The sequence below is a fragment of the Lithobates pipiens genome, unplaced genomic scaffold (assembly GCF_037356315.1).
Source record: "Lithobates pipiens isolate NorthernLeopardFrog02 unplaced genomic scaffold, aLitPip1_a1.2 Scaffold_27, whole genome shotgun sequence".
NCBI classification, from domain to species: domain Eukaryota; kingdom Metazoa; phylum Chordata; class Amphibia; order Anura; family Ranidae; genus Lithobates; species Lithobates pipiens.
In genome coordinates this window covers 180,684,252-180,710,455 of record NW_027507788.1, presented here as the reverse complement: position 1 = coordinate 180,710,455, position 26,204 = coordinate 180,684,252, and the positions used below count along the sequence as shown (strand labels likewise).

The 26,204-nt window shown below is 44.0% G+C and overlaps 1 protein-coding gene across 2 annotated transcripts in view; it reads left to right on the top strand.

Annotated features, from left to right (window-relative positions):
- The window catches only part of DISP3 (dispatched RND transporter family member 3), a 278,254-nt gene extending 269,491 nt beyond the window's left edge, over nt 1-8,763 (top strand). For both annotated transcript variants that reach the window (XM_077457961.1, XM_077457962.1), the window contains exon 21: nt 793-8,763. In XM_077457961.1, the coding sequence (XP_077314087.1) occupies nt 793-1,155 (363 nt within the window). In that variant the 3' untranslated portion in view covers nt 1,156-8,763. The remainder of the gene's footprint in view (nt 1-792) is intronic.
- The last annotated feature ends 17,441 nt before the right edge of the window (nt 8,764-26,204 follow it).

Below are 26,204 nucleotides of genomic sequence, written 5' to 3'. Positions count from 1 at the left end.
AGCTCCAAGCTGCAGAATTGTCAAAGGAAAAGATCCATAAGCCACATATCACGAAAGCAGCATAAAATTAGATGAATGGCAGCCTCAGCCCGAACTCCAGCCAGGCCATGCCCCTGACATGTTTCGCTCCAGCTCTTGGAGCTTACTCATGTTCCAAGGGGCAGAGCGAAACACAAGGGGGTGTGGCCTGGCTGGAGTCCAGGCTGCGGCTGCCATTCATCTAATTTTATGCACATGGGTCTACTTTATGATGTGTGGCTTATGGATCTTTTCCTTTGACAATGTGTATCATAAACTACTGCCATTTGTTTCATAAAATATTGTTTTCAACTTTTCCTCCACCCTTTGTTAGCCACTTCCTGTCTACATGCATTTCCTCCAGTGTTGGCTGAACATCATTGCTCTGTACTGGCTTCTTGATGGTGACCATTAACTGTAGACCACACCTACACAATACGTGTTGGCACAGTCAACAGTTGGGAGACAGTTGTCATCCCATACCAGGAAGAGACTGGACAATAGCAGGATCACCAGGAAGTCTTTTAATAAAAGTTGCAAATTTAAAACAATACATTAACATTTTAAAGTTGATACGGTATGAGATTTTACTGATTGAGTGTACATCACCTTTAGCTAAAGGTCATAAATAAAAGCTGTACCAGTTTAGGAACGTTGAAGTACTTGATGAGCATCCAGATGTAGTAACTTCCCAGTTGTATGCCCTTTATAGCAAATACTAAAGTTCAGTAATATTTTTCTTTTTTGATATGTACTGCTTGTCTGTTCTTTCAGGACCCAACTGCTTGTCGTCAATGGAGAGTCAGTGAGGCTGTTCGCCACGTTGGTGTAGCCATCGTTTCCAGCGCTATCACCACAGTCATAGCCACCATCCCACTCTTCTTTTGCATCATTGCTCCCTTCGCCAAGTTCGGGAAGATTGTTGCGTTGAACACCGGCATCTCAATTGTGTACACTCTGGCCGTGAGCACAGCACTGCTCAGTATGATGGCACCCAGCACCTTTGTCAGGAACAGGACTTCTTTCCTCAAAGCCGCTCTTGTGGTCGTCCTTTGCGCTGCCGGGAGCTTTTGTGTTTACATGGTCCTGCTCAAAACAGGGTTGACCATCCCCATTCTTAATGGGACCCCACCGTAGAGCAAAAAAAACATTTTTTAGACACATTTTTATATACACAATTTTTTTCCTCAATGGTGGGTATTGTCAGAAGTGAACAAAAGCAACACACTGTGTTTTCTTTTACGACAAATGCACTTTATTTTATTGTTCTCTGATGCATACAACAGCAGACGGGCCGACAGGAGCTGTGCAGATTAATGAGAGGGCAGAACCTTTTGGCAAGTTCCTCAATTTATGGAAGCATTTGTGGCCTTAATAAGCGCTAGCAGTCTAAGATTAATGGACGTTACTTCGAAAGAGTGGCCTAGTGAATTTAAAGAGTTTCCAACCAAATTTAAAAATTCAGTGCTTGAGCATTCAGTGTAGATGTACATAGTTCAGGCATTCTTGGTGTGCTTTCCATCAATGGTAAGGATTTCTTGATAATACTTTTCTATCCCCATTGGCCTTTTGACCTTTTAGTCAAATTAACTAAGGGTAATACGTTTAATTGCTAATTGTATTGAAAATTATAGCAAATTTTCTTGGTCCTCCTTTAAAAAGTTGACCTATCCTTGAAAAATGTACATAATATTCTGTGCAGTTAATCATTTTAGGTTGAATTCCAGGCAAACGGCTAAATCCACAGATGAAATACTTATATTGTAAACCTGATTTTTCTCTGTTATAGTTAAAGTGGAACTTCACTCAAAAGGAGAAGTTCCAGTTGTTTGCATCCCACTCTCTTCCACTGCCACATTTGGCACTTTTTTTGGGGGGGGGGGTAGGGAGCGGGTACCTGGTTTTGACAGGTGCATGCTCCCATATCTGGTCAAGTCCAGCACACCTCTTTCCCCCAGCAGCCATGTGGGACACATAACAGGTCCCAGAAGACTGCGGGACCATTCACAAAGTGCATCGTGGTTCCCGTATGTCCAGTAGGAAACCAATTGTGAAGCAGCAGGGCTTCAATGCTGGTTTCTCTTACTGAAGATGCCGGCTCCTGGACCCAAAGCCATTTAAATAATCAGCTTGGGTGAGGACATTATGGGATCCCTAATTTTCCTTATATTAAAAGTTAGCAGCTACAGTATTTGTATTTTCGGGGGAGACTGGAGCTCCTCTTTAAGTAACCTTTACAGGTCTTGCCCTTCCTCCAACCTGCCAACCTGTAACTTGACAGAGAAAGACGAAGCAGCAGACTGATTAGCTCAACCGTCACTCTGCTCTCCCCCCCCCCCCCCCCCCATATCAGAATGCCCTTTGTTAACAAGAGAACTACAACTGACTGGATACTTGTGCTGCTTCTCCCTCTCCAAGACTGAACTTTGCTGTACAAGGGCTGCAAAAGGCTGATATCAAGTAAAATTTGGGCACTTACATTACAGAAATACATTTAATATTAATGAATACAAAGTTGTATTACTCCCTGTCTTTTATATCTGCCTGGAGCTCAGCTTATTGGTAAAAATGTTTTGTTATCCTGAACCAGAGAACAATCTGGATCTTTTCACAGGCCACACTATAGATAAAACCTCATCCTGCCCACGTCTTGTGCAGTCATGTTCTATGTGGAGTGCCTAGGGTTTAATGATGATGTCTTTGTTTTGTACAATGCAAAACAAGGAAGTGGACCTGGTGCCATAGGACAGTGTTTCTCAATCTCAGTCCTCAAGTACCCCCAACGGGCCATGTTTGCAGGTTTTCCTTTATCCTGCATTGGGTGGATTAAATCAGAGTCAATGGCTTGGTATTTTGGACAGCTATTTTATCTAAGAGAAATTCCCAAAACATGTCCTGTCGGGGGTATGTGAGGACTGAGGCTGAGAACCACTGCCATAGGATCAGCACTGGGGTCATAACATAGCTGTTAGTGAAAGTTCACCTAAAAATGTTTTTTTAATGCAATTGTGCTGTGGATGTTGGCATTTCAAGCAACCCATGAGCTTCTCCTAAGCTTCAGAAGCTGAGACAGTAAGATCTCTGCACCTGAGTATCCTGAAGGACCCACCTTTAGTGTTCATTACAAAGTTAGGGTGGTGCTAAAGAGCTGAAATGCCACGTAGTACGTCACTACATTTGTGTTTTTTGGCCGACAATTGTGTGCTGTTTGTATGCAAGACATGTTCGTGGCCAACACCCTTCGGACAAAAGTCTGATGCTTTGTCTGTGGAAAATTTGATTGTGCGTACGAGGCTTTACAGTTCCCGTTTTTATATTATGCAGAATACAACAGGAGGTGCTACAGGGAGTTACAAGCGGTCACTTGTTAAATTAACCAGCAGCTATCGAGAAATGATTTTCAGTTTTACGTTGCTTGACGCTTTAAAGCCTAACTTCAGTCAACATATTTTTTTTTTATAGCAAAAAGAAGGGTTGGGATCTCTGCCAGACTTATTACTAACTACAAAAGCTGTAGCAGATGTGACACAATTATAAAAAATAAAATATTGTATTAAATATAAGGAAAAATTAAAAAGGCAAAGCATTTCAAATTAAAAGTTTCCCTTCATCGGCCCTAAATCTTACATAACCTCAAATATGATATAATAATATGTAATACAATAATATACAATAATAATTTTCATTCTACTGAATATCTAATAAAATATAATTTTGGACTCTTTTGACCTATGGTTGTGGCGCACTCACTACTGCTTATGTAGTTGAACTTTGCTCAGGACCCCCCTCTCCCCTGGGGATTTTTGATACTTGTGAGCGGCCTTACCAAAGCAAACCAGATTGACCGATGATATGGACTTTCACAAGAACACTGGATATTAATAAGAGATCTGGCACCTCTTATGCATGGACTAGGCTTATAATACTGTGTGTTTTTCTGCTGGAGAGATAACTGTCCCTGTACCACCTTGTCATATCCTGGCACATAGAATGTCACCGGGCGAGAAAATAAAAAGAGAAAATATCCCGAGATATGGGCACAGGCACAGACTCCCAGAGGTTATAACCCTTCTCTGCTTTCTACAAAAGTGAAAACTGTTTTGCTTGGAGTTGGGCAATAAGTTGAAGGCAAGCTGAATTTTACAGAATTGGGCATTGTATTTTCATCATTGGGTGAAATTTTTTTAAAAATAAATTTATACTTTGAGTACAGTTTAGCTCATAACCAAGGCCCATTCCAAATGCAGTGAACAAAGCTTCTGTACAGACTTAATTTTTCAAAAGGTTTTGAAAAGGTGTATGGTCTATGAACCCTCAGGAAGGGTGTTCTATCTAGAAGTTCTTTAATTTAACATACATTGGTAGACAAACTTGTAAGTGATGCAACACACTTTTTACTCAATTTTTATGCACGTTGATACATTTACAGGTTTAAAGGCCAAGTCCAGAAAAATATTCTCCAAATTAGGTCAGGCTTCCTCATGTCAAATCACCTAGTGGGTTCCTACATTTCTTTGAAATCCCAATCTCTTTGAAATCTTTGATATCCCCAGATATATTTGCTAGAATTACGGTATTTGTTCTGTGGGTTCTCTACCTCCAATTGTGGCTATAACTGTTGTGTTTGGTTTAAGGCAGATGGAGGTAGGTTGCCACTCTGATGATCCTCGATTCACACCCAAAGAGTAACATATGATGATTGTCACTAGAGATTGACAAACTTCTGAAAAGTTTGATCGGTCCGGTTCCACCAAACCTTTTTTTTTTAAACTTAAGAGCCTTGGGTTTTCTGGACTGGAAGTCCCACTGAAGTCAATAGGCATCCAAACCAGCTCCAACAGTGTGAATTAAAGGGCAGCAAAGAATTGTATAAATCTGTTTGGGAAGTCCTGGCAGCCCTGCCTGATGAGATAATGGGGCCAAGAAATGAAAAAAAAATGTAATGCAGTCCAGGAAACCAAGAGGTGGCTCCTAGTAGCCATAAAAGCCTAAAAAGTGTACAAGGGTTACTAGTATAGAAGGGTGGCACTGGCAGGTAAGCTAAAGTGCTCAGGCAATAGCAGAATCAGACATAAGGTGGAAGCAGCCTGAGCAATTTGGGGAATTGAACACCAAAAAACCTTGAAAACTCAGATTGGGACATTCGAATTCATGAAATGTGATCTGAATCCTACAAAGTCCCAATTTCAGGATCAACTCTAATTGTCCAGTATTCTGGCCTATTACAGTTGGATTAAGAATATACTGTATGTGTTTAGGCACCCTGAAAACTCTATAGACACCACCAGGACCAATAAAAAATGGAACCTCTCCCCAGATAACCAATACTAAAAAATTGGCTTTAAGTATCAAATGCTCACCTATTCCACTGCCTATGCCACCAAATGGTGCTCTTTGGAGGAAAAATCTTCCTCTGAAGTCTTCAGAAACCAAACGCCTTTTGGGATGTCGATCTTCTGGTCCCCTGCCGAACACATTGGTTCTACCTGCCAAACTCCACATCACTACTGTAGCGATGTGCTATTCAGCAGGAGAAACCAATGAGCGTAGAAGGGGACCAGGAGTTCGACATAGCCAGAAGGGTCAGACTGAAAACTTCAGAGGAAGATTTCTTTTTAAGATTTTATATTTCTGTGGTATCTGCCCAAATGGATAACGGGGCCAAGAAATGGAAACATTTAGGTGCAGTCTGAGAAACCAAGCAACCATGGAGGCTTTTTCATTTTCCCCATAGGTTTGACTTAAAGTGGACTTATTATAATAGAATTATGAATTCTATGACTCTATGATTAACTAAACAGTAAATTCATAGGGTGAGCAATACAGTCATTGAACTGCCAACTCCCCAAACAAAATAACTAGCTGATGGGTCATTTGAACAACTGTGGCCTGCCAACACATAACATTTTTGAGTAGACTTGGCCTTTAGGAGAGAATCCATGTTGTTTTCTCCTTCTTATTCTGAGTATGCTGTTTTCAAGGCACCGTTAGTTCACTTTTATGATAACTGTGCTTTTTTTTCTATTGCTGTGGCACAAGACTTGGAAAACGTACAATCAAGTGTTATTCATGTGTGAGTTGGTCAGAAATTCTTACTGTGTTGCAACATGTTTTAGCAAAAACTACAACTAAAGAACAATGAATGACTGTTTTCTAGGATAATTTCACCTTTTTTTCACACATTTTTTTTAATGGCACAAATTGAAAATAAAAATTGTGATCTTGACAATGCACAAAGGCACGGCTGGAGTCGGGAAGAGCATGTAGCAGCCTTGCTGGTTTGTAAAATGTTAGCTGCTCCCTGTGTGTAACCTCAGATTACTTCTCAGTGGAGTTTCATGGAAGACTTCAAGCAGCATTGTCAAATAACTTTGACTTTTTGTTTTTCTAAAAGCACAAACAATGGCTGTGATTGGTTCTTAGGAAACTGATATTTCATCAGTATTGATCCAAGGACTGTAGACCTGTAGACTGTAGAGGTTGGTTATTTTAAACAGACCTGGGACAAATTAAAGGATAATTCAATAGCTAATTATGCCAACTGGCTGGGGTACAGAAAAAAATTAAACATTTTAATTTTATGGATCTACTTAGTAAGGCAACGTCAAGGGCAATAATTATGGGCAAAGAACTCTACAAAAAATTAAACTAAGCACTTCTCTGTTTAAGCTGACCTCAAAACTTATATCCCTTGACATATTAGGTCAAATAAAACATTTTTTTTAAAACAAATTTTTATTTTTATTTACTGTTTATCTCAACCATTACGAGACCTTCCCAAAGGCATATCAGCTTTCATTAAGGGGTTCCTACTTATCCCGTGGGTCACAGAAGTACTGTCCAGAAATTCTTAGAATTAGTCAAGACTCCTTGTCCTTATAAACATCTAAAAGGTTAAACATTTTTTTTGGTATGCTGTGTCAAAGGGTACACCTAACAAACATATAGTGAGCTTTTTGATTGCAAAAGTAGATTGCAAGATTGCAAATTTGATTGCAAAAGTAGAAATACCCTTTAAATCTCAAATGTTCAGTGTTAAAAACCAACTGAAATTCTAGTTTAAGCCAGCTAAATACATTCCAGGTGCATCAAAACAAAAGGAGCGTGAAGTCTTATGCCACGTACACACAATCCGAAATTCGGCAAGCAAAAGACCTATGAAAGCTTTTGGTCAGAAAATGCGATTGTATGTATGCTCCATTGGACTTTTGCTGGCTGAATTTCGGCCAGCAAAAGATTGAGAGCAGGTTCTCAATATTTCGGTCGGAAAAAGTTCCTATCCAAAAAGGCAAAAACTCACACATGCTCAGATTCAACTACGAGATGGAAGATATTGGCTACTGTCTATTGAACTTCCTTTTTCTAGTCCCGTCGTACGTGTTGTACGGTCAGAATTTGGTGTGACCGTGTGCATGCAAGAGAGCTTGAACGAAATCCCGTCAGAATTTAGTCAGGAAAACCATCAGAGCTTTTTCCGACCAAAATTCTGATCGTGTGTAGGCGCCATTACATGTTAATTTTCTTTAGAAAGAAGCCACATCCTAAGCTGTAGAATAGGACCCTTACTCTTTGTTTGAACGCAGTGGTCTCTTTGCAGAGGTCAGACATGCCCTTGGCTAAGTCAAAGTCATAACTGTACAATCAACAGGAACAATGAGCTTTGCCAACTGGAGAGCTGTAGATCCAACTCAGCAGGGGGGAGTGTTGGACTTCTCCAGAGAGCCCACTGCTTCTGCGCTGAGAACAAGGGCCTTTTTTTGCAGCATGCTGGCAGGGGAAGAGCTTTTCTACTCAGGCTGTGGCTGCTTTCTAAAGAAAATAACCTGTAAAGCCCCGTACACACGAGAGGGATTAAGTCTGACAGACCTCCAAAGGAGTTCCGCCGGAGTTCAGACGGAGTTCCGACGGAGTTTTGGCGGACTTTTCGACCGAACGGACTTGACCACACACCATCACACCAAACTCCGACGGAGTCGAACGTGATGACGTACGACTGGATTCGACGTAGGAAGTTCATAGACAGTAGCCAATAGCTGCCCTAGCGTCGGTTTTAGTCCGTCGGAGTAGCACACACACGAGCGAATTTTTCGAAGGGGACCGGGTCCGGCGGAGTTCCGTCGGGAAAATTTGAAGCATGCTTCATTTCTAAAGTCCGTCAGACTTTTGCGAAGCTAAAGTCCGTTGCAGCCCACACACGATCGGATAGTCTGACGGACTCAGTCCGTCGGAGTTTGGATGTCGAAAAGTCCGCTCGTGTGTACGGGGCTTAAGACTTTGAATACCTTTTGTATTGATGCACATAGGTGCCAAAAAACACACACTTTTAGGTATTCAGGCTTTTTTTTTCGTTTAATGATCTGAATAAAATACAAAAATCTGTGTTACTGGTCAGTTTTTTTTCGTGCAGACACGTGTAAATCAAACCTCCCCCTTGAATAGATTGTATTAATTAAATATGTGGCATTCCTGGAGCTAGAATAATTTTTCCGATAATTGTTTCCCTATGTTGTCATCCTGTCGCATGGGCTTCAGGTTTGAAGTGCAACTCCAGCCCAAGCTATTTCGAGTAATGACGTTTTAAAATGTTATGATTACCTCACCATTGCTCTTGACTTGCCTTACTAATGTTTGGTAGTCTGGATTTAATTGAAACTCTTGTCTGATTCTAAATGGAAGACCTGTGTGATTTCCTAACTATGTAAAAGTTTTACTACTTTGATTGAATAAAAGATATTTTAAATCTCATTTGACGTAAGAATCATTTTCTTCCTCCAGCAGAGAGATGGGGAGCTTGTGTATGAAAGTTGTCTGGGTTGAAAATATACTGTTGTTTTAGCTCTGAATACTCTTACAATCGTTAAAGTGGAACTCTGGGCAAAAAAAACGAAAAAACAACACATACTGTATATGATGCATTCTGCCAATAGCACTTACACAGCAGTCTTTATGATTCCCCGCCATAATTCTATTACCTGGTGATCCTGCCAGTAAGTCTTTTATTTTCCAACTTCCTTTAGGAGACCAAGCTGACCAGCAAACATGTCTGTCATTAGAGGGTTGAGACAAACCATTTTCCACACACAGGGGGGCTTACAATAGTCAGCTTTTATTAATTTAGTTAAAAACTTTATCCCAAAACAAAAGAATTTTTTTTTCCGTAACTGCTTAAAACGTTTAGCTTTAATTTGTTTGAATGATGTAAAGTCCATCTAAATCTTCTAGTCCATATAATACTACCTTCCCCACAGGGTGACAATGGTGTTGCCCAAGGGTGGCTACACAGCTCCTCTAGAGATGCAGTGGAGGAGTGATGCCGCGTCAGACTATCCGGTGGACAACCCGCAGGACTTTGCAACGGAGGTCTGTCGGACTTTCCGAACAAGCGGACTTGCCCACACACGACCAGACTTTTGAAATGAAAACAACCCTGGCCGTTGGTGGTTGGGGTCTGTGGGCGGGGGGCTTATCAGAATCTGGGAGCCCCTTTAATAAGGGGGCCCCCAGATTCCAGGCCCCCTACCCTATGTGAATGAGTTTGGGGTACGATATACCCCTACCCATTCACCTGGGAAAAAAGTGTACATAAAAAAAAACACAACACAGGTTTTTAAAATACTTTATTAGACAGCTCCGGGGGTCTTCTTCCATCTTTGGGGGTCTTCTCACCGGACTCCTCCGCTATCTTCTGCTCTTTTTCCTAGTTCTTTTACTAGCGGAGGAGCCCGGCTTTCTCCTTCGTCGCCGCCGCGGTCCGGGGGTCTTCTTCCGACTTTGGGGGTCTTCTTCCGACTTCAGAGGTCTTGTCCCGTTCTTCGGTTCTTCTTGCCGGGCCTCCACTTTCTTCTTCCAGCTCTTTTACTAGCGTTTTCCCGGTCTTCTGTCACTGTCGCTGTCACCGCCTTCTGCTTCTTCTGCTGCTTTTTTTTCTTCCTTCTTCTTCTCTTCTTCCGATGTTGACACAACGCTCTCTCTGGCCATAATGGCAGGGTCGCGGTGTGCGGCGACTTATATAGGGATAAGGAGTGGGGTCACCGGGTAATGTCACATGGTGACCCCACCCCTTATGATGTCACAGTCCCAGCATCCTCTGGTACTGTGACATCATAAGCGGCGGGGTCACCATGCGACATTACCCGGTGACCCCACCCCTTATCCCTATATAAGTTTCCACACAACGCGTCCCTGCCATTACAGCCAGAGAGAGCAACATCAGAAGAAGGAGGAAGAAGAATTAGAAGAAGCAGAAGGCGGCGACAGCGACAGAAGACCGGGCCAACGCTAGTAAAAGAGCTGGAAGAAGAAAGCCGGGCTCCTCCGCTAGCAAAAGAGCAGAAGATAGCGGAGGAGTCCAGCGAGAAGACCCCCGGAAGGAGACCTGCGGAGCTGTCTAATAAAGTATTTTAAAAACCTGTGTTGTGTTTTTTTTATGTACACTTTTTTCCCCAGGTGAATGGGTAGGGGTACATCGTACCCCATACTTATTCACATAGGGTAGGGGGCCGGAATCTGGGGCCCCCTTATTAAAGGGGGCTCCCGGATTCTGATAAGCCCCCGCCCACAGACCCCGACAACCGACAGCCAGGGTTGTCGGAAAGAGGCCCTTATCCTCAGGGCCCCTCTTCCCCAAAGCACCCCCCATGTTGAGGGCACGCGGCCTGGTACGGCTCAGGAGGGGGGGCGCTCGCTCTATCCCACCCCCTTTCCTGCGCGGCCGGGCGGCGTGCTCGGATAAGGGTCTTCAATGGACTTTGGGGGGACCCCTGTGCCGTTTTTTCGGCGTAGGGGTTCCCCTTTAAATCCATACCAGGTGGCGGGGCTAGCGAGGTGTCAATCTCTCCGATGGAGGCTTCATTTACTTCCTTTGCTATTTGCGTCTACCTGGAGCCACGTTCAAAATGAACAGACTTTACTCCATGTGTGGGCAAATCCGTTCATTTCAAAAGTCTGACGGACTAGCACACAGACGGGCGGATTGTCCGCTGGACTGCCAAGTCTGGCAGACAATTTTGAGTCAAGACTTCTTTCTAAGTTCGCCGGAGCCCACACACGGGCGGATTGTCTGGCGGACTCTGGTCTGCCGGCCAATCCGTTTGTGTGTACACGGAATGAGTGTAGCCACAGTAAGATAAGACATGTTGTTATTGCCTGAGTAACCAGATGAAAATAAAGGGAAAAAAGCCTTAAATTGAAAACGAATGCAGCCACCACATCTAAGGATTGGTAAGATGCAATATAGAATATTCAATTTTAGTTTTTATGTTTTGATACACTTTAACCTTACTTCCAACATTCAACCACACTATCTCCTCAGAGTAGCAAACTGCCAATATCTCTCCCCTCCCATGTTCTGTCCTCACAACAACTTTCCCCTCCCATGGGTTCTCTTTATCAACAGCCCTCATGTGATGTCCTTACACACGGAGCTTTCTCTCGTGCGATGTCCTTACCAACAGATCTCTCCCCAATGTGATGTCCTAACCAACAGATCTCTCCCTCGTGCAATGTCCATACCAACAGCTCTCTCCCACATGTATTGTCCTTATCAACAGCTCTCTCCCTCATGTGATGTCCTTACCAACAGCTCTCTCTCGTGTGATGTCCTTAGCAACAGCTCCCACCCTAATGTGATGTCCTTACCAACAGCTCTCTCCCTCATGTGACATCCTTACCAACAGCTCTCTTCCTCATGTGATATCCTTACCAACAGCTCTCTTCCTCATGTGACATCCTTACCAACAGCTCTCTTCCTCATGTGACATCCTTACCAACAGCTCTCTACCTCATGTGATGTCCTTACCAACAGCTTTCTCCCTCATGTGATGTCCTAACCATGTGATGTCCTTACCAACAGATCTCTCCCTCATGTGATGTCCTTACCAACAGATCTCTTCCTCATGTGATATCCTTACCAACAGCTCTCTTCCTCATGTGATATCCTTACCAACAGCTCTCTTCCTCATGTGACATCCTTACCAACAGCTCTCTACCTCATGTGATGTCCTGACTCCTTACCAACAGCTTTCTCCCTCATGTGATGTCCTAACCATGTGATGTCCTTACCAACAGATCTCTCCCTCATGTGATGTCCTTACCAACAGATCTCTTCCTCATGTAATGTCCATACCAACAGCTCTCTTCCTCATGTAATGTCCTTACCAACAGCTCTCTCCCTCATGTGATGTCCTTACCAACAGCTCCCTCTCATGTGATGTCCTTACCAACAGCTCTCTTCCTCATGTGATATCCTTACCAACAGCTCTCTTCCTCATGTGACATCCTTACCAACAGCTCTCTATCTCATGTGATGTCCTTACCAACAGCTTTCTCCCTCATGTGATGTCCTAACCATGTGATGTCCTTACCAACAGATCTCTCCCTCATGTGATGTCCTTACCAACAGCTCTCTCCCTCATGTAATGTCCATACCAACAGCTCTCTCCCTCATGTAATGTCCTTACCAACAGCTCTCTCCCTCATGTGATGTCCTTACCAACAGCTCCCTCTCATGTGATGTCCTTACCAACAGATCACTCCCTCATGTGATGTCCATACCAACAGCTCTCTCCTTAATGTGATGTCCTTACCAACAGCTATCTCTCATGTGACATCCTTACCAACAGCTCTTTCCCTCATGTGATGTCCTTACCAACAGATCTCTCCCTCGTGTGATGTCCTTACCAACAGCTCTCTTCGTCATGTGATGTCCTTACCAACAGCTCTCTTCCTCAGGTGATGTCCTTACCAACAGCTCTCTTCCTCATGTAATGTCCTTACCAACAGCTCTCTCCCGCATGTAATGTCCTTAACAACAGCTCTCTCTCATGTGATGTCTTTACCAACAGATCTCTCTCTCATGTGATGTCCTTACCAACAGCTCTCTCCCTCATGTGATGTCCTTACAAACAGCTCTCTCTCTCATGTGACGCCCTTACCAACAGCTCCCTCCCTAATGTGATGACCTTACCAACAGCTCTCTCCCTCATGTGACATCCTTACCAACAGCTCTCTTCCTCATGTGACATCCTTACCAACAGCTCTCTACCTCATGTGATGTCCTTACCAACAGCTCCCTCCCTAATGTGATGTCCTTACCAACAGCTCTCTCCCTCATGTGACGTCCTTACCAACAGCTCTCTTCCTCATGTGACATCCTTACCAACAGCTCTCTACCTCATGTGATGTCCTTACCAACAGCTTTCTCCCTCATGTGATGTCCTAACCATGTGATGTCCTTACCAACAGATCTCTCCCTCATGTGATGTCCTTACCAACAGATCTCTTCCTCATGTGATATCCTTACCAACAGCTCTCTCCCTCATATGATGTCCATACCAACAGCTCTTTCCCTCGTGTAATGTCCTTACCAACAGCTTTCTCCCTCATGTGATGTCCTAACCATGTGATGTCCTTACCAACAGATCTCTCCCTCATGTGATGTCCTTACCAACAGATCTCTCCCTCATGTGATGTCCATACCAACAGCTCTCTCCCTCATGTGATGTCCTCACCAACAGCTCTCTCTCATGTGACATCCTTACCAACAGCTCTTTCCCTCATGTGATGTCCTTACCAACAGATCTCTCCCTCGTGTGATGTCCTTACCAACAGCTCTCTTCGTCATGTGATGTCCTTACCAACAGCTCTCTTCCTCAGGTGATGTCCTTACCAACAGCTCTCTTCCTCATGTGATGTCCTTACCAACAGCTCTCTCCCGCATGTAATGTCCTTACCAACAGCTCTCTCTCATGTGATGTCCTTACCAACAGATCTCTCCCTCATGTGATGTCCTTACCAACAGCTCTCTCCCTCGTGTGATGTCCTTACAAACAGCTCTCTCTCTCATGTGACGCCCTTACCAACAGCTCCCTCCCTAATGTGATGTCCTTACCAACAGCTCTCTCCCTCATGTGACATCCTTACCAACAGCTCTCTTCCTCATGTGATGTCCTTACCAACAGCTCTCTTCCTCATGTGACATCCTTACCAACAGCTCTCTACCTCATGTGATGTCCTTACCAACAGCTTTCTCCCTCATGTGATGTCCTAACCATGTAATGTCCTCACCAACAGATCTCTCCCTCATGTGATGTCCTTACCAACAGCTCTCGTTGTCATGTGATGTCCTTACCAATAGCTCTCTTCCTCAGGTGATGTCCTTACCAACAGCTCTCTTCCTCATGTGATGTCCTTACCAACAGCTCTCTTCCTCATGTGATGTCCTTACCAACAGCTCTCTCCCTCATGTGATGTCCTTGCCAACAGCTCTCTCTCACGTGATGTCCTTACCAACAGATCTCTCCCTCATGTGATGTCCTTACCAACAGATTTCTCCCTCATGTGATGTCCATACCAACAGATCTCTCCCTCATGTGATGTCCTTACCAACAGCTCTCTCTCATGTGACATCCTTACCAACAGCTCTCTCCCTCATGTGATGTCCTCACCAACAGCTCTCTTCCTCATGTGATGTCCTTACCAACAGCTCTCTCCCTCACGTAATGTCCTTACCAACAGCTATCTTCCTCATGTTATGTCCTTACCAACAGCTCTCTCTCTCATGTGATGTCCTTACAAACAGCTCTCTCTCTCATGTGACGCCCTTACCAACAGCTCCCTCCCTAATGTGATGACCTTACCAACAGCTCTCTCCCTCATGTGACATCCTTACCAACAGCTCTCTTCCTCATGTGACATCCTTACCAACAGCTCTCTACCTCATGTGATGTCCTTACCAACAGCTCCCTCCCTAATGTAATGTCCTTACCAACAGCTCTCTCCCTCATGTGACGTCCTTACCAACAGCTCTCTTCCTCATGTGACATCCTTACCAACAGCTCTCTACCTCATGTGATGTCCTTACCAACAGCTTTCTCCCTCATGTGATGTCCTAACCATGTGATGTCCTTACCAACAGATCTCTCCCTCATGTGATGTCCTTACCAACAGATCTCTTCCTCATGTGATATCCTTACCAACAGCTCTCTCCCTCATATGATGTCCATACCAACAGCTCTCTCCCTCATGTGATGTCCACCAACAGCTCTCTCTCATGTGACATCCTTACCAACAGCTCTTTCCCTCATGTGATGTCCTTACCAACAGATCTCTCCCTCGTGTGATGTCCTTACCAACAGCTCTCTTCGTCATGTGATGTCCTTACCAACAGCTCTCTTCCTCAGGTGATGTCCTTACCAACAGCTCTCTTCCTCATGTGATGTCCTTACCAACAGCTCTCTCCCGCATGTAATGTCCTTACCAACAGCTCTCTCTCATGTGATGTCCTTACCAACAGATCTCTCCCTCATGTGATGTCCTTACCAACAGCTCTCTCCCTCGTGTGATGTCCTTACAAACAGCTCTCTCTCTCATGTGACGCCCTTACCAACAGCTCCCTCCCTAATGTGATGTCCTTACCAACAGCTCTCTCCCTCATGTGACATCCTTACCAACAGCTCTCTTCCTCATGTGATGTCCTTACCAACAGCTCTCTTCCTCATGTGACATCCTTACCAACAGCTCTCTACCTCATGTGATGTCCTTACCAACAGCTTTCTCCCTCATGTGATGTCCTAACCATGTAATGTCCTCACCAACAGATCTCTCCCTCATGTGATGTCCTTACCAACAGCTCTCGTTGTCATGTGATGTCCTTACCAATAGCTCTCTTCCTCAGGTGATGTCCTTACCAACAGCTCTCTTCCTCATGTGATGTCCTTACCAACAGCTCTCTTCCTCATGTGATGTCCTTACCAACAGCTCTCTCCCTCATGTGATAGTTTCATAGTTTCATAGTTTCATAGTTAGTAAGGTTGAATAAAGACACCAGTCCATCTAGTTCAACCTGAGTGTCTACAATTGTCCCTATCCCTGTACATTGCACACTTACATTGGTCCCTACCCTCAAGGAGCCCACAATCCAAGGCCCCCATTCATATACTATGGCCAATTTTGGACAGAAGCCAATTAACCTACCTGAATGTCTTTGGATTGATTGATTGATTGTCCTTGCCAACAGCTCTCTCTTGATGTCCTTGCCAACAGCTCTCTCTCACGTGATGTCCTTACCAACAGATCTCTCCCTCATGTGATGTCCTTACCAACAGATTTCTCCCTCATGTGATGTCCATACCAACAGATCTCTCCCTCATGTGATGTCCTTACCAACAGCTCTCTCTCATGTGACATCCTTACCAACAGCTCTCTCCCTCATGTGATGTCCTCACCAACAGCTCTCTTCCTCATGTGATGTCCTTACCAACAGCTCTCTCCCTCACGTAATGTCCTTACCAACAGCTATCTTCCTCATGTTATGTCCTTACCAACAGCTCTCTCTCTCATGTGATGTCCTTGCCAACAGCTCTCTCCCCCATGTGATGTCCATACCAACAGATCTCTCCCTCATGTGATGTCCTTACCAATAGATCTCTCCCTCATGTGATGTCCTTAGCAATAGCTCTCTCCCTCATGTGATGTCCTTACAAACAGCTCTCTCCCTCATGTGATGTCCTTACCAACATCTCCCTACCTAATGTGACGTCCTTACCAACAGCTCTCTCCCTCGTGTGATGTCCTTACCAGCAGCTCTCTCTCTCTCATGAGATGTCCTTACCAACAGCTCTCTCTCTCTCATAAGATGTCCTTGCCAACAGCTCTCCCCTCCCACATGCTTTACTGGTCAACAGCTCTCCTCTCCCATGGGCTGTCCTCACAACAACTTTCTCCTCCTACGGGCTGTCCTTACCAACAGCTCTTTCCCTTCTATGTGCTGCCCTTGCCAACAAATTTTCCCTCCTATGTGCCGCTTTTGCCAACAGCTCTTTCCCTCCAACATGATGTCCTTGCCAACAGCTCTCCTCCTTGCATGTGCTGTGCTGTGCTTCCCAACAGCTCCCCTTCCTCATGCTTGCCAACAGCTCTACTTTTTCCATTTTCTGTGCTTGTCAATGATTGTCTTCCTTCCATGCACAGGGATTGCCAACAGCTCTCCCCTCCAACGTGCTTTACTGGTCAACAGCTCTCCTCCTCCCACATACTTTCTTTGTTACCAGCTCTCTCCTCCCATGTTTTGTCCTCAAAACAATTTTCCCCTCCCATGGGCTGACCTTGCCAACAGCTCTCTCTCTCTCTGCCATGTGCTGTCTTTGCTAACAGAAGTCTGCCTTTGCCAACAGCTCTTTTCCTCTAACATGATGTCCTTGCCAACAGCTCTCTTCCTTCTTATACTGGGCCTGTCAACAATGTTTCCCCTTCCATGTGTTGTGCTTGCCAACAGCTCATCTTTTTCCATGTAATGTGATGGTCAACAGTTCTCCCCCTTCCACATGCTGTGCTTGCCATCATCTATACTCCTTACATGTGTTGGGCTTGCCAACCGCTTTCCATCTTCCATGTGCTGGGCTTCCCAACAGCTCATCTTTTTCAACATGCTTTGCTTGCCAATGGCTCTCCCCCTTCCACATGCTGGGCTTTCCATCATCTATACTCCTTCCATGTGCTGGGATTGCCAACAGCTTCCCTCCTTCTACATGTTTTACTTTGCAACAGCTTGACCCCTTCCACATGCTGTGCTTGCCATCAGCCCTACTCCTTCCATGTGCTGGGCTTGCCAACAGCTTTCCTCCTTTCATGTGCTGGGCTTGCCAACAGCTTTCCTCCTTTCATGTGCTGGGCTTGCCAACAGCTTCCACATGTTGTACTTTCCAACAGCTTCCACATGTTGTACTTTCCAACAGCTCTTCCCTCTTCCACATGCTTTGCTTGCCATTAGTTCTACTCCTTTTGTGTGTTTGGCTTGCCAACAGCTCTACTTCTTCTATGTGCTGGGCTTGCCAACAGCTTTCCTCCTTCCATGTGCTGGGCTTGCTAACAGCTTTCTGCCTTCAACACACTGTACTTCCCAACAGCTCTTTTCCTCCCACGTTCTGTGCTTCCCAACAGCTCTCCCGCTTTCACGTTCTATGCTTGCCCTCCTACTTTTATCTCCTTGCTGGTGCTTCCCATCAGCTTGTTCCCTTTTGCAGGATGTCCTTGCCAACAGCTCTCCTCCTCCCACATGCTCTGCTTGCCAACAGCACTCTCATCCACATGCTATCTCTGCCAACAGCTCCCCCCAGTGGAAATGTGTATAGTCTTCCACAGGGACTGGTTTTGGCTAAGTATATTTCTTCTACAAAGGCGCTTGATGTGCGTCTAAGTGCAAGAAATATACATGGCTACTAAAATTTGTAATAAATAACACTGTAGAATTCTGACCCAGGCAGTATCTAATTGCTTTCAGAGATCAGGATGGAAGAATAGAAAGAATAGAAAATTGTTATACTCACTCACCTGTTATGCTATAGGACACGTAGTGACATAGGGACCGGTATATTAAACTGTAGCACATATGGGGGGGCGCAGGCATTCATCTCTCCCAGAAATACTGTATGAGATAGCTGTAGCTCTGAACAGAAGGACGATTTTAACAGGGAGCAGGACGGGTGAATTAAAACTATCATTTATTGCAGGGAACTTTTTGTTTCCATTTTTTTACAAATGACACTTTTCTTTGTGCTAAACTTGATAAACATGTCCCTTTTTTCATTATAATTTAACTAACTTACCAAAACCTACGGAATGGTTAAGTCCAAATATTCAATCAGATTAAGCAGCCTTAGCCCTTGTACACACGGTCGGACATTCTGACGGAAAATGTCAGATCGGACTGCGTTGTCGGATAATCCGACCGCGTGTGGGCTCCGTCGGACTGTTTCCGTCGGAATATCCGACCGACAAAGTTTTAGAGCTGGGCTATAAAATTTTCCGACAACATGATCCAATCGGACTTTGTGCGATCGTTTCTAGAGAATTCCGATCGGACAAAGTTCCACGCACGCTCAGATCAAATTCCTAGACCAAAGCTATTGGCTACTAGCCTGAACGTAGTCCCGTTGTAACGAAATAACGTCATCACGTTCTGAACGATCGGGTTTTCTGACAACTTTGTCCGACCATGTGTATGCAACACATGTTTCGGACAAAATCCGTCGGACAAAATTCTATGGATTTGGTTGTTGGAATGTCCGAACATGTGTACAAGGGCTGAGAGTTGAAAAGTGTCTTCTTCTGCTGTCTCTTTGGCTAACTAATTCTGCTGTAAGGATCCTTTGTCAACTACAAATTTCTTATTTTAAATATATAGATAGTATATAGAAAAGTATCAAATATAAGTGAACTTCCTGGTATGGGAGGATGCCTAGACACTGTGTATCCTGTATATCTGCAATGTAAAATGAAGCCACTGTATGCCTCTGTTAGTCTCACCAGATTTGGAGTTCGATTTGGTGATGACCCTACTATGATGCTCACCTTTCTGACATGATAAAGCAATACCCCGTCTCTAGCAAGATGGCCACCCCCATACATAGCAGAACACGTCATGGGAATCAGAACAGTCATGGAAAGTAGTGAGCTGGGAGAGTCAAATCAACAGTTAAATATTTATGTGGTCCCAGCCAATCCCTGGGGGAAGATCAGGTGCCCAGTAGGTGGCAGTGAGGGAGCATAAATAATTTGAGGCCTAGCGTGAAGGAGTTCTTGTTGTACAGGAGGAGAAGATCCCAGCCTGAAGGGCTGCTGCCCTCTCAGGCAGCACAGCTGACATTTACCTGGAGCTCAATGAGGTCCAGCTATGCTAAATCTGGGGGGTCTATTTGCTAAGAAACTCTGATGCTAAAGAAGGGGGATTTTTGGTCTGGAGAGCCCAGTAAGGAAATGTCTGCCTGACACAGGAGGGAGGCATCCAAACACCCAAGGACTTGTGAGTACAGACCTGAGTGTAGGAACTGGGTGCTGCTGTTAAACCCTGGTGCACCAATACTAAGACTTGCCGGGCCAGGGTCATTGCTTATGGTGTCCCAATGGTGTCCGTTCCCTGAGCTATTGTTGAAGGGACTGTTCTTAGAAGTATATAGAGAGTGAGAAGTGTCCTCTTATAGCCGTTCATTGTACTGGAGTATCCTACAGCTCCTAGTAGCCTATCCTAATTGATTAGCAATAAATACAGAAAAAGGCAAACCCCTAAACTGTTTAATTGTGTCAAAGGAGTGAATGTTTTTGTGTGCCTGTGTCTGCACTGGTCCAAATCATTTGGTGATGGGGGACTATGGTGTGAAGTTGTTTTTCAGGGGTGGGGGTTTGGCTCTTTAGTTCCAGTGAAGGGAATTCTTAAAGCATCAGCATACTTTGTGGGAACAGTTTGGGGAACGGCCCCTTTCTGTTCCAACATGATTGGGCACCAGTGCACAAAGCAAGGTCCATAAAGACATGGATGAGTGAGCTTGGGGAAGAGGAACTTAACTGGAACCAAAGGGTGGGCGAACTCAATATTGAACCCTACAGACTAAGACTGTGATGCCATTAAAGATCATGTGCGTGTAAAGGCAGGCGCCTCAATACTTTTGTATGTGTATTTATCTTTACATATTTCATATGTGTATGTAGCTGTTTGGCTGGAGGGTTAGCTTTAACCACTTGCCGACCAGCCGGCTGCACAAATCGCCGTAGCTGTACGTCACTTCTTTTAGACATCACAGCAGGCGCATGCACACCGCACGTCCCCAGAGCCGATGCTCGTGCCTGGCAGGCACGATGACCGCTGGGCACCCACGATCGCTTGTGACAAAGCGAGAACCAGGATCTGTGTGTGTAATCACACAAATCCCGTTTCTCTCAGGGGAAAGGAGAGAGATTGTGTGTTCATACTAAGTATGAACACCGATCTCTCTCCTTCCCTATCCAGTCCCATTCCCCCTACAGTTAGAACACATCTAGGGAACACATTTAACCCCTTGATCGCCCCCTAGTGTTAACCCCTTCCCTGCCCGTGACATTTATACAGTAATCAGTGGCTATTTTTAGCTCTGATCGCTGTATAGTTGTCAATGGTCTCAAAAGAGTGTCAAAAGTGTCCAATCTGTCTGCCGTAATGTCGCAGACTTGATAAAAATCGCAGATTGCTGCCATTACTAGTAAAAAAATCATTTTAAAAATTACATAAATCTATCCCCTTTTTTTGTAGATGCTATAACTTTTGCGTAAACCAATCAATATACGCTTATTGTGATTTTTTTTTTTACCAATAATATGTAGAAGAATACATATTGGCCTAAACTGAGGAAAAAATTTGTTAAAAAAAATCGGGATATTTATTTTAGCAAAAACGACTAAATATTGTGTTTTTTTCAAAAATTTTCAAAAAATAGAAACTGCAGAGGTGATCAAATGCCATCAAAAAAAAGCTCTATTCGTGGGGGAAAAAAAGAAATATATTTTGTTTGGGTACAATGACGCACGGCCGCGCTATTGTCAGTTAAAGTGATGCAGTGCCGTATCGCAAAAAATGGCCCGGTCAGGAAGGGGACAAAGTGCCTAAAAACAATTATGACAAAAATGACATCAAAACATTATAGCTTCTTTTAAAGTTTTTATTCCTTGCGACCAGAGAAGTGTGAAAATTGCTGAATCCTCTTACACTAGAAGGGAACATTGGAATTATTTTTCAGCGTTTGTGTTGATTTTCAATAGAATATATGCTGTGCAGGAAACGAGAGTCGAGAAGTGGACACATTCTAACAGCATTATCACTACGGGGATAAAATTACGGATTATCCACCGAGATGTAACGCGCAGAGACAAGGAAGGAAAAAATGGATGTACTTCTGGCGTTAGGCCTCGAGGGACTATAATTTACCTCGAAAAGTGACATTTGTTTCGACTCTGGACGGCGCGGCGCTCTCTAATAATATCTACCCCTGGCAAAAGCTCATTTCCTGTAGTCACTTGTAAATAATCTGTTTTGATATAAGCGTTTGGCTGATAAGAGGATCGGCTGGATACTTGTGCCTCTGCCTTATGACTTATCTGATCTTCACAAGACACAGTTTCTGGCAGGGGCCCCATCTCACACATTCAAACCACGTACTAGCTTGTAAGAGTATCATAAAGTAAACTGGGCTGATTGTGTTACTCAAACACCATGTCCCCAGGGCCGTCTTTAATATAGATTGGACCCTGGGCAAAATTTTTCTTGGGGCCCCCCCATGCAATATCCCTCTCCAACTACTCTGAGACATACAATAAATAGCAGCTAGACTTAAAATCAGTTTTCTGTATGAGATCAGGCAGCAACTGCGATTGGTTGCCAGAAGTTACAGCATATCATTACTGCTTACTGACTAGTTGCTAGAGGTTACAGCACACATTATGGCTCACTGATTAGTTGCTAGAGGTTACAGCACATCACCTCCTCACAGCAGGGGAGCATGATATACATAGGAATGCCGTCTTTATTTACATATCAATGCCGTATTGTCGCCGCTAGTTACATATGAATGCAGGTTATTTACATGTAAACACAGGGTCTGCAGGTGAGTCAACAATAATAGGGCAGAGCTGGGCAGCATTAGTAGCAGCACTTCACACTGAGATATCGGGACACAGCACAGGAATAAAACTTCAAGGGACAAGGGAATTTAAACTGGGATAGTTGGCAAGTATGAGGCAGCTGCTTTGGGCCCCACAACAATGACAGAGCCCAGGGCAGCTGCCCCTTTTGCCCTGCCTTAAAGACGGCCCTGCACGTCCCAGTCATGCAGAAGAAACAACACATCATAAAGAAAACCAGGACTTTATGGGGTTCATTCACATAGCGTACATTAAAATCCAGAACATGCATTGATATACATTTTCTAATAATGCTGGTACGTGTTGTTGAAGCATCTACACACCAAAAACTGAAACTGCTATCTGCTTTTGCTTATGTCTGTTTAATAATGGTGGTATGTTATTTTTGCTTAACCGCCTGTAGACCTGTCCACATTACAATGCTTTATTATCTCCCTTGAGAGAGAATTGATTGCTGTGCCCTGGGGTGGCAATCAAACACCACAAGTACAAGTGTGTTGCCTCCTAACAAATTGAGAAAATTGAGTAATAAGAAAAATTGACTTTGACGGCACGTATAGAAAAATATAACACATTTTTAATAGTTCACATAAATTACAAATGTATACAGTGTACATTTAATAAAACTAAAGAAGGACCCGTTGGTTGACCCAAGGGGAATACCGCTTGTGTACTTCCTCTGGGGCTATACTATTTGTATAAGAAGAAGCCCACAATGAGATACGGCATTGACTCTTGGATGTTCAAAGGTCCTTGAAAAAAATTACAATTGTTCTACATGTTTTGTGACTATAAATGTTGCTTCTTCAGGAAATTCTGTATTTCTAGTTAGAAGAACAAACTTAAATTAGAGTAAGTCAATGGAAGGAGAGGGTTGGGACTTTAAATGAAGCACAACTACAAAAATAAGGTCACATGATAATGGATTCCACACAGATGTAAATAGATTTAAAACATAACCTGATTTATTGTACAGTAATTTACAACCATTTTAAGGATAATAATACATAAATATACAGTAATATAATTGTAGGGGTTCATAATAAACATAGTTATTCAATAATCATAATAAAAAAGTCAATAATTCATAGCATTTTTTATGTGGAATCACAGAGTCGCACGACCATATGATGTAGCATAAGGCAAAGTTCTACGCGTTTCGCAGAATCTATATACTCATCAGGAACAATTATAAATACAGAGATCTATAATGAAAAAGAGAATTTGGAAAATATACAAATGCTGGACATAAGGAAAGAAAGAACGAGGTTAGTATATCAATCCACCTGTTTTGGATAGTAATTGTTTAAGGCCAGCTGCATATATATAGTTACATACTTTTTTATACAGTACATCTACTGGAATTGGCATATACCCTCTCAGTACTATGGAGATCATGATACTATGGAACCCACAATACTATGGGGCTCTTGGTACTATTGGGATAACAGTATTATGGAGCTCACAGCAGTATGGGGATCTAAGTACTATGGGTATCTCAATATAAAGAACCGCAAAATCAAGCATTTTAAATACAGCCTTTTTAAATAAATCATTTTTATTCCCTTGCAATGTGACTTTGAGCTCGCTGGAAAATTTGAATTCTCCAGTAAGTACAGCCCTCTCCTTACTTGAACATTATTTTCTCTTCTGGGAGTGTCTGTGCTGGCCCAGCTTTTCCTCCCTTCCTTCACATCCCTAAATAAACTTGTATGTGCTGTAGCTGCAGCACTGTATTTACAGGAGGTGAAGTGAAAGGGAATACTATAGAGGGTCACTTGAGTGACAGCTCTAAGTCTGCTATGGCTGCTGACATCACATCCAAGATGGCGGCTCCCAGCAGCAGTCTCTGGGCTTTTAGATGTCTACACAAGGAGGCTTTTACAGGTACACAACATCCATAAAATAAATGAAATGTATGTATAATCCTATAGAAGATTTTTGTTGAAATGAATGGTCTGGTGACAGGGTAGATTTAAAAAATCTATTATGTTCAACTAGGTCAAACTTGTAAAAGAGACTACATCCTTTTTTTAGAGGGTTGCTCCCTCTAATAGTCTCTTCTATTTCCTGTGCTGAATTCCTGGGCTTGCGAACCTGCTGTGCTCGATATAGGAGGCTCCCACCATCCTCTCTGGATTTGTGTGGGAACACACAAAGGTGGGTGTAAATATCCCTTTGGGGTGGGAATACACAAATATGGGTGGGAATATCACTTTGGGGGTGGGAATACACAAGATTGGGCTCAAAATCTCTTTGAGGTGGGTACACAAGTGTGAGTAGGCATACCCCTTTGAAGGTGGGAACAACACGCATTAGTGGGCTTGAATACCCCTTTTGGGGCTAGAACACACAAAGGTGGCCTGGAATATCCCTTTGAGGTGGGGACACACAACAGTGGGCTGGAATACCCCTTTTGGGGCCGAAACACAGAAAGATGGCCTGGAATACCCCTTTGGAGTTGTCAACACACAAGAGTGGGTAGAAATTCCCCCTTTAAGGGTGGGATCACATGAGAGTGGGCTTGAATACCTCTTTGGGGGCTGTAATACACAAAGGTGATCTGGTATACCCCCTTTGGAAGTGGAAACACGCAAGAGTGGGCTGGAATACCTCTTTTGGGGCCAGAACACACAAAGGTGGCCTGGAATACCCCTTAGGGGGTGGGAACACATGAGAGTGAGCTGGAATATCCTTTATGGGGCCAGAACACACAAAGGTGGCCTGGAATACCTCTTTGGGGGTGGGAACACATGAGAGTGGGCTGGAATACCCCTTTTGGGGCCAGAACACACAATGGTGGCCTGGAATACCCATTTTGGGGTGGGAACACACAAGAGTGGGTAGGAATAACCCTTTTGAGGGTGGGGAACACACCATATTTGCCAAAATTGTAAAAAAAAATATAGGGACTTTTTTGGCTTTAGGCAGAGTTTTATAATTAGGGGCAGGGCATGCATTTGTAGGCGTGACATAGCAAAAAAGAAGAATGCAGCACGCAGCGTGTGGTTTACGTGAAGTAGTGGACGTGACTTATATGGGCGTGGTTCAAATGAGGGTCTGGGGGTCTGAGATGAATGAGAGCTGGAGAAAGAAAGGGGAAAAGAGGGAGGGAGGGAGAGAGAAAGAAGGAAAGAAGAAAAGAAGGAAAGAAGGAAGGAAGGAGAGAGAAGGAAGCATTCCCAGATCCTACACCACAATAGAAATGTGTATTCCAGAGTTTAACAAATCAGCAGATAAATATACTCCCAACACCTGGTGTTAGTGCTTCAATCATCCCAGCACCATGGTTCTTGTGGTGTCAGGAAGATTGAAGCGCATGCCCCCAGCAGAGTCCGTCCTTACATCAGGTGCCCCCAACAGAGTCCATCCTTACATCAGGTGCCCTCAGAAGCAGAGGCCCTCCTTACAGATCTGTGTCCCTGGCAGCGGAGCCCCTCCTTACATCTGGTGTCCCCAGCAGCGGAGCCCTCCTTATCATCTGGCATTCCCCAGCAGTGGAGCCCTCCTTTACATCTGGTGTCCCCCAGCAGCAGAGCCCTCCTTTACATCTGGTGTCTCTGGCAGCGGAGCCCTCCTTTACATCTGGTGTCCCCCAGCAGCGGACCCAGCACACTATGCTCCATCTATGACTAAATTAACACTTGTGGGTGGACAGACACTTGAAATCACTATCCTCCTCTTAGTTTAGGCTGGAGTTATTCACAGATATGATCCATTTGGCAGCAGGGTCATATGTGAGA